At 47.7% G+C, this 8,876-nt stretch overlaps 1 protein-coding gene across 1 annotated transcript; it reads right to left on the bottom strand.

Moving 5' to 3' along the window:
* Nucleotides 1–229: 229 nt before the first annotated feature.
* On the bottom strand, nt 230–7,742 carry LOC129344394 (sigma intracellular receptor 2-like). Its single transcript, XM_055000995.1, has 3 exons — nt 7,547–7,742; nt 5,114–5,258; nt 230–1,063 (listed from the first exon to the last, which is right to left on the bottom strand). The coding sequence occupies exons 1-3, from the start codon at nt 7,667–7,669 to the stop codon at nt 813–815; spliced, it is 519 nt and encodes a 172-aa protein (XP_054856970.1). The 5' UTR covers nt 7,670–7,742; the 3' UTR covers nt 230–812.
* Nucleotides 7,743–8,876: the final 1,134 nt, after the last annotated feature.

Here is an 8,876-nt window from a genome sequence, read left to right as displayed (position 1 = left end):
ACCTCACAAAAACCCTGTGAAGTAGGTTAGGTTGAGAAGGACCGTTCCAAGGTCATTCAGCAAGCTTCAGTGAAGCACAGTGCTTTGAACCTACCAAATCTTTGCCTGACCTCTATCATATCCCTGCTTAATAATCTCGTAAGAAACAGAAGCTCCCATTAGTCCCATGTCCTTAAGGCCTTTGAGAGAGAGGTGCAATTGAAATTTGAAATAAATTGTAAAGCCCGAGTATCTGCACACCTTTTAATGTCTACGATCAGTCAGAAATATAAAATGTGAACAAGAATTACATTCAGAAGTTTTTTTCCTACTTAGAAGGAACATTGTTCTTTCATTCTTGCTCCCCTGCAAGTACCAACTGGAATGCAAAACAGATAAGGACCACACCAAATTCCTCAACCATTTCCCCAAACTAGAAAGAATCTGAAATGAGCAGCAATAGACTGGGAAAGTTTGAACCATTCCAACATCATTTTACTCTGGGGAGACGAGGAATGCGTCAGACAATCGCCTCTGGCAGAAGAGTCAGAACTGCCAAGAGTTGAATTCTCTCAAGACTGACAACTATTCCTGACACAGCAGGTAAAAATGTTGAATCAACAGATTTTTTTCTGAACATATTCTTCATATCTCATTTTAAGTCAACCCAATCCAACATCTTTTGTGGTAGACAAGTAGGCCTACAACCACACATTGGTCTCAAGCAGATAAACAGATTTTTATACTTAACATTTTTAAAAATTGGGCAGCTAATCAACTTGGCCAGTTTTTCAGATCAAAAGCTCTTTCTTTCTTATCAAAGTGCTAAACATTTATGTTTTTTTCCTTTTTTCAACAGAGTTGTATGAGGGATTGAACAACATGGTCAAGAGAAGCAGGAGAGGAATCAGCAAATATGGGCTGTAAACAGACAAGAGCCAGAGGCGTTCGTTCCACGTCTGTGGTCCCGTGGGCTTGGAGTCCGAGAAATCATGGAACAAAAAGTGGGTCAGCAGAGGCACCAGTGTTGTGGCCACGTGTGTTGCGTAGATGATGGCAGGGGTTCGAATCCACTTGCAGTTACCTGGGTTCAAAAAAGGAAAGATGTTCAGTCTCTCCCATCTTCCAAATGTTGTCAGTAGGGAAAGCAGTGGCCTCAACCAAAGCTGCGTTTCTTGAAAATGAACACTCTTTAAGGGAGCCCAAATCCTGCAACTTGGATAAATGTCAGCGAAATCTGCATGCATTTACTCCACCTGAACCCAGGAAGCTGCCTTGGTCTGCTTCGGCCCATCCCGCCCAGAACTGCTCCTGATGGCTGCTTACCACAAGCTCTTTCCCAAACTTGCTCCCAGAGATGAGTGGCACATAAGGAGCTCCAGAAATTCTGGGGGCTGCCGTGTCTTAGTCAGTTGTTTAAACATTTCTTAACTGGTTAAAAAGGTGCCCCAAGTAAGCAAACAACAGGGAAATAGTTCTCAGGTAAGTGCTGGCAAATCTTTTAAATCATTATGCTATGGATGTTGAGTACATGAATGAATACATGCATAGGTAGTGGGCATCTTTATAGAAGATGTGTATGCATACCCACCCACACCGTTCTCTAATGAACAGGACAGTTTTCAAGCAGAAAAAAGTGTTCCCAGTCTTGCTGCCTGAGATCCAGTGACTGTAGATGTCAGGAACCGAACCTGAGACCTTCTGTACACAAAGCAAGGACGATGCCCCCGAGGAACAGGCTGCTGCATCTGCCAAAGCCCAGCTTCCATTTGGTGGTATGATGGTTAGAGTGTCGGATTAGGAGCTGGAAAACCCAGGTTTGAATCGGCTCTCTGCCACAGAAGTTCACTGGGTGACCCCAGCAAAGTCATGGTCACCCTAGCCTACCTCACAGGAATGTTGTTGTGAACACAGAGGACGTTGCTGTCAGCTGCTTTGTGGGAGAGGAGCAGCGTATTAAAGGTGGCCTTATTAACCAAACTAGCATATTACCAAAGGATGCAAAGAACATACAATGTACAGACAAATTTTATGAATGCTGGGCAATTTTTATGTACAGGAATGGAAAGTTAGATATAAAACATCTTTTTGCTTCTCTATGAATGATCATAAATACGCTTTACTCCTCCTTCCTCCTCATGTCAAGCGATTAGATAATAAATAACAACAACAATAATAAATCTGCTGTGTTGGCAGGAACTCCCCCGCACCAGGCCGCAAGCAAAGGACCTTTAACTAGACACACCTGGTCTTGAACATGTAACCCCCCCCCCCCCCAAAAAAAACCTATTTGCCGGTCTGTTCTTCAGAGATTGACGATGCCGGACTTGCTGGCCTCTGAAGTGACCCCTCCAGGGCTGCTTTCACAAGGAGGATTTCCCCCCTCCCTTCCAGCCACCTGACGTGTGTGTGTGTGTGTGTGTGTGTGTGTGTGTTTTCTGTTTCACGTGACACCATCCTGCCTTCATGACCCAACAGCAGGCAGGCCATTTTTTCCTCTTAAAAGAAACTTTAAAAACCACAAAAACCCCTCTTTTGTTTCCTGCCATGTCGCTGTTGATACTTTAAAAAAAATGTCCAGAAGGGAAGGGACAACTCTGATGTCAATGAAAGCCCCTCTACCACACTGTCACATGAACTTCTCTGTTTTGTTTCCGAGCACGGTCAAAGTGCTGTCGCTGAACACGCCACTACAAAGCCGCCTGTGTGTCTGTCTTTCCATGATCCTCAAGCATATTTTGCTCTTTCGGGGAAGTTTGGATATCACAGAAGTTGTCAAGGAATACATAAAGTTTGTTTTTCTGGACTAGGAGGGTTGGGTGGGTCAGGGTCTCCCAGTTTATTTCCATTAGCAAAACCAAAGAAAACTTACCCACTCCTAACCTGGTGCTTAAACTAACTATCCAGCCTGAAATGCAAACAGACGCTTTGACACAGAGACAGTTTCAGGCAGATAGCGGCGTTGGTCGGCAGTAGAAGGGCAAGATTTGAGTCCAGTAGCACCTTGAAGGCCAACAAGATTTCCAGGGTATAAGCTGGAAATTAGTTCCTCGCTAGGTTGGGCAAGGCAATGGGGCAATAAATCCACCCAACCCCCGCCAGTGAATTAGTTCCTTGCTAGGCTACAGGTAGATTTCAGTTCTGAGCAAGCAAATTCCCTCCTATAGAAGAATCTCTGCATTCTAGCAAAGGGCTAACATGTCCCCCTCCACCAATGAATTGGTTCCTTGCTACAGTGAGGCAAGGCAATGTCGCCAGTTCCCTCTCCCCTTTGGGCAAGCAAATCCTCCCACCCTCCGTGTCAAAGAGCAAGATTTGAGTCCGGTAGCACCTTAAAGACAAACAAGACTACCAGGGTACATGCTTTCGAGAGCCAAGGCTCCCTTCGTCAGATACAAGTACGAATGGTCATTCCTGAGCCCTAATATCCCAGTCAGAAGGTGGGTGGAGTGCAGTAAAGAAGGGAGTCAGGATGCCAAGGTACAATGCAAAATGTAATCAGCATGATTAGGGCAGGGGAGAAATGCTATGGGGAAGGAAATGCAGAAATTAGCAGCTTACGAGTTAACAGGTGGGTCCCTGGTCTGCAAAGTTTAGAAATGACTGACCAAACTTTGAATGCTAAGCACCAGGGAGCCAGACACAAGGAACTGCATTCATTCTCAGTCCCAGGAGTTTCGTTACTCTACGGCAGTGGACTTCAGCCTTTCCAGATGTGGAAGCCCCTGAGCATCAAGCAATGAAAAGAAGTCACGTGACAGGAAGAGCGGAAGCCAGAACTATGACCTCAACAGCATCGAGACCTGAACCATGGACAACACATCAAGAGAGCTGGAGCCAGGAAACAAAACTAAAAGCCAGCAACTGTACCATAGTACAGTATAGTAAAGAACAAGCGGAGGGTCAGAGCACGTTTTCCTGTTACTCCACTCAGCACTGATGTACTTCAAGTCTACCCCACCTTTCTCCCCAATGATGACCCAAAGTGGCTGCCCTCATTCTCCCCTCTTCTATTTTATCCCCACAACATCCTGTAACGTAGGTTAGGCCGTGCGCGACTGTCCCTACGTCACCCAGTGAGCTTCCATGGCAAAGTGGGATTCAAACCCGGTTCTCCCAGATCCTAATCAGATGCTCTAGCCACTACACCACAAAGAGAGGAAGGAGACAGACAGAGCCCTTACTCTTGGCGCAGTAATACAAAGACCAACCGTGGATACAAATATATTCGTTCTTAAAGTGCACCGTGCAATAAATATATTCCAAAACTATTTAATCTCTAATAAAGACAATTACAATAATGATACTTAAAGTGCAGGGTGCCTCCAAAGTTTACAAGAGTGTTAGCATACAAAAGTCAGAAAGTCTCGTACATTCAAAAGTCGGAATTACAACGATAACGTGTTCACATCCAAGAATCCCAATAATTATAACAATAAAGTCCACAAGAATGTTTCTTCTTTATAATAACCACTGAGACTTGGAGTCAAGGTAAATATTTGGATTGTGATATCGTCTTGCTTGCTCTTCTGTAGGCGTGACTCCAACTGTCGGTGAGAATCCACTAGAACCCGCAAGTCTCAGGGAGGGGGAGAGTTCACGGCCGCCTAGAACCACTCAACAGGGAGCCGGCAGTTCTCCTGTTTCGACCCAGCTTTTTCAAGAGCATTCTACAAGCAGTTATCTCCAGGTCCAGCCACTCAAAATGCTTATGACTTCTCTTAATCCAAATGGACACCCAGGTACAGCAGTGAACCCTGCAGCTGTGAACTCTCCCCCTAGAGATTAAATAGTTATTAGAAATTAAATAGCTTTGGAATATATATTTTATGCACGGTGCACTTTAAGAACAAATACAATTGTATCTGCGGTTGGTCTCTGTATTGCCGAGCAGTTCACTCGGCGGTGCCCCTCCGCTGCTGATTCCGCTCCTTACCCCTGGCACAGCAGGTCGTCCGAAAGGCAGCAGGAAGTGGCACCTTTTTAGGGCCGCTGTGAGTAAGGAGGAGGGGCTCCACCACCCAAGTGCTGAAGGCACTGCCTGTTGCTCACGAGTGTGGGGAAAGGCAATGCTTTCTTCTTGAGCCAGTCACACAATCACAAGCAACACACCTGCCCAGGCTTGCACACTAACCTTTCCAGAATGCGTAAACTGCCACAGGAAAGAAAGGCAGCTGAAAGAGGACTTCACAGGATATGAATGACTTAAACCAGGCGGGCGGCTGTTCCATAAAGGGATCTTTAAATGAAGTTGTGTACCATTTGAGGAAATCTGTTAGCTGAGGAGACACAGAAGGCCAGAAAATTTTATTTATTTACTTCAATAATAATAACAACATTCGATTTATATACCCTTCAGGACAACTGAATGCCCACTCAGAGCAGTTTACAAAATATGTTATTATTATCCTCATGACAATCACCCTGTGAGGTGGGTGGGGCTGAGAGAGCTCTGAGAGAGCTGTGACTAACCCAAGGCCACCCAGCTGGCTACAAGTGGAGGAGTGGGGAATCAAACCCGGCTCTCCAGATTAAGGTCCTGCCACTCTTAACCACTACACCAAAGATGGTGTACCCCATCTTTCTCCCCAATGGGCACACAAAGCAGCTTACATTGTTCTCCTTTCCTCCATTTTGTTCTCACAACAACCCTGAGAGGTAGGTTTGGCTGAGTCTATGAGACTAGCTCAAGGTCACCCAGCAAGCTTCCATGTTGGAATGGGAATTCAGACCTGGATTCCTCAGACTGTGGCACAGCACTCTAACCACTATACAACACTGGCCCTAACTGTAGGCAAGAAAAACCCCATGCTTTAACCAAGACAACGCTATCAGTGTAGAGAGAAGCAAGCCAAAAGACAAGGGGCGGGGGGTCATAGCCAGCTAAAAGGGGCATTGCTTGCATCCACACCCACACCCACTTTGGCCTCAACATTCACCCCCCCTCACCTGCCCAATCTCTTTTCATGTACCTTGTAGACATATTCAAAAAATTAATATTCTGTTTCAGAAATTTATAGGGGGTTCATTACCACCTTGGATTTCTTTAAAGAGGATGTAGCTTTCAATTAATGAAAGACAATTGGGCTTTCCTGATCTGAGTTTTTATCATCAGGTGTATTTATTAACTTGCACAAATTCTTGGGATCACGTCTCTCGACTGGAGTATTTGTCTTGGGCTCTCTTGGAGGCTTCTTGTTTGGAGTCACTATTTAAATGGAATTATTAGGGTCTACTTACGTGAAAATAGATTTTTTTGTCCAGCAATTTCTGCAGTTAGAGAACTATGGTGCATAATATTACAACAGTATCAATTTTACCTGTTCTCATATTCTAAACTAACATTCTAAACTAACATTATGATCCAAATCCAGATTTAAAAATTGGGAGGAAATCTTTTTTATGGAAGGCTTGGACAGATGAATGCATTTTTATTTTAGGCTCCAATGATAAGTTTTTGTAATTTTCTCAGCTGAGGTCTAGATATGATTTGCCAACTTCTGCTGAATGGTAATATTTACAATTACAACATTTGTTGGTGTCCAAATATGGTCCAGCAGCTTTGAGTGCTTCAGAATCTCCCCCGCTTTTGGAAATCCTAATAAAATCAGCACAGAAAACGAAACCTACCACATTTGTCTATAAATATTTGATGCCAGTCAATAAATATATGTAGAGTCTAAGAGATAAATGAACTAAAAGCACCAATACTGTCAAAGCAATGGGATAAGGCTTTAAGCCTTATACCTATTGCTGCTACGAATCTTAAGCTGCAACTTATTCAGCGAAAATTGTGTTTAAGGTCTATTGGACACCAGAGTGACTTTATAGTAAAGGATTACGTACAGTGTCCGATTGTTGGCAGTGTAACTTACAAGAGGTGTCTCTTAAGTATATGCTTTGGACATGTCCAGTTATTCGGTCCTTTTGGGAAGAAGTCATTATTCTCATTAATTTTGTATTAGAATACTAATTATTTTTGAGGCTGTTTATGTACTTCTCTTGGAAACTAACCGATGGGCAACGGAAATGGACCCTCCAGGCCCTTCCAGAGGCCAACAGACTTGTACTACAGCATTGGAAAGACAAACGCCCACTTCCTGCCATTGGATTGGATCGCATATAGACCGCAATTGCAAGTGGACATATTTTCAGATATTTGGAAACCTTTTACAGAAGCTTATGCATAGATTTGCAGACAGTTTTTGTTGCACCAAAAAAATGCCACCAACAATCAGTAGCTGTCTAATAAAAATGAGTCTGGATTTTAAAAAAAGAAAGAACGAATCCCAGCAGCAGCCAAGCGGCAACTGGCCAGCCGGCCCGGAAGCGGCCTCTGGCCCCGCAGCCCCTCGAGCCGCCTGCACGGGTCGGAGACGGCGCGAGAGGCCCCGGAGCCGGACGCAGGCCCGGAAGCGCTTCTGCCGCCCCGTTCCCGCAGCCCCAAGCCGAGCGCTCCAGCCGGCCAGCCCCGCGGCGCCCAGGCCCAGGCCCCGGGCCAGAGCGCCGCGGGCAGCCGGCGGGGCGCAGAGAGGGGAGCGGCCCCCGGCCCAGCAGGGCTACTTACGGCCTGCGGGTGGAAGCGGGAGGACAGCGGCTGGGCGTCCAGCAGCAGCGTGATGGGGATGTGGCTCAGGAAGTAGCCGGCGAAGAGCCACTCCAGGGCGCGCGTGGCGCCCGCTCCGGCCATCGCGCCAGCCAAAGACGCGGCGCTGCTCGCGGCCGCCAATGGCGGGGAGGAGCGGGCGCGGCTCCCCGGCTCCGCCCGCCTCCCAGGGCTCCTCGGATTGGCGCCTCCGCCCCGCCAGGCCCCGAAGGCGGCGGCAGCCCCCGGGGCTCGCGTCGCTGGAGCGCGGACGCCCGGCCCGCCGCCCCCGCGAAACCCGTGCCGAGCGGCCCTCGCCCTCGCCCGGAGACGCGGCGTCGGAGCTTCTGGCTGCTAGGCGAGACGCCGCCCTGCGCCCGCAGAAGAGCCGCCGGTGCGGACGCGAGCGAGGGACGCGGCTCCGTCTGCCAAGGGCTGCACAGCGCCTCGGGCTCCTCGGGCGCCAGCTCCGGCACCAGCCCCTGCGGCATTCACCGGCTCAGCAGAACTCGGGGCGGCTGTGAACGCCCTTGGCAGCGCATTGGCAGGCCTCTCCGTGCCAGCTCTGCTCGCAGCTCTTGGCGGAGGGGGGGGGGGCTTGACCACTTTCCTTCTTCGCAACAGCCTCCTCTCCATATTGTATGTGCTCCGCTGATAAGTTCATGGATGACAGAATAAATGTTGTTAATCTTTATTGTGGCACAAGACTCCTCTCTCTCTCACACACACACACAAACACACACACACACACACACAGAGAACAAGCCCGCAGCAATTTTAATCCATACATGGTGAGCGGGATGGAGCAGGCAAACCTGTTAGGGGGGATAGAGAGCCAACACAGAGAAGAAAATTCAGGACAAGAACGCAAGGAGGGACACTTCAAATCACCAAATGAACAAGCAATACAACCGAATGCTAGAAACAAGCCCTTTAAGGCCAGGAACAACCTGTCCTAAGAACAGCCCTGCTGGATCAGACCGGTGGCCCATCTAGGCCAGTATCCTCTCACACAGTGGCCCCCAACAGGCAACCACAAGATTTTTCCCAGCACTCCAGGCTTGGTTTGTCAGTAAAAAATGGGGTGGAGGACCCTTTCCAGAGGCTGTTTTGGCCTTTGAGGGAAGACCCTTTGGGATCAGGCTTGGCAGCCCCCAACAGGTAACTTGTATGACTCCAACAAGAAAAGGGGGTTGTTGTGGGTTTTCCGGGCTGTATTGCCGTGGTCTTGGCATTGTAGTTCCTGACGTTTCGCCAGCAGCTGTGGCTGGCATCTTCAGAGGTGTAGCACCAAAAGACAGAGATCTCTCAG

This window comes from Eublepharis macularius, chromosome 17 (assembly GCF_028583425.1).
Source record: "Eublepharis macularius isolate TG4126 chromosome 17, MPM_Emac_v1.0, whole genome shotgun sequence".
In the NCBI taxonomy this organism is placed as follows: domain Eukaryota; kingdom Metazoa; phylum Chordata; class Lepidosauria; order Squamata; family Eublepharidae; genus Eublepharis; species Eublepharis macularius.
The sequence above is the reverse complement of the archived record's forward strand: the minus strand, read 5'-3'. Positions and strand labels throughout refer to the sequence as shown.

What these genes read in the sequence shown, in the direction of transcription:
- LOC129344394 (XM_055000995.1), bottom strand. Translation starts at nt 7,669, where the DNA reads ATGGCCGGAGCGGGCGCCACGCGCGCCCTGGAGTGGCTCTTCGCCGGC. An exon ending in CCCGCTTCCACCCGCAGGCC is followed by an intron (nt 5,259 to 7,546) that starts GTAAGTAGCCCT and finishes GTGTCTCCTCAG; the next exon opens with CTAACAGATTTCCTCAAATG. An exon ending in AGTTTACGCATTCTGGAAAG is followed by an intron (nt 1,064 to 5,113) that starts GTTAGTGTGCAA and finishes TTTTGAACCCAG; the next exon opens with GTAACTGCAAGTGGATTCGA.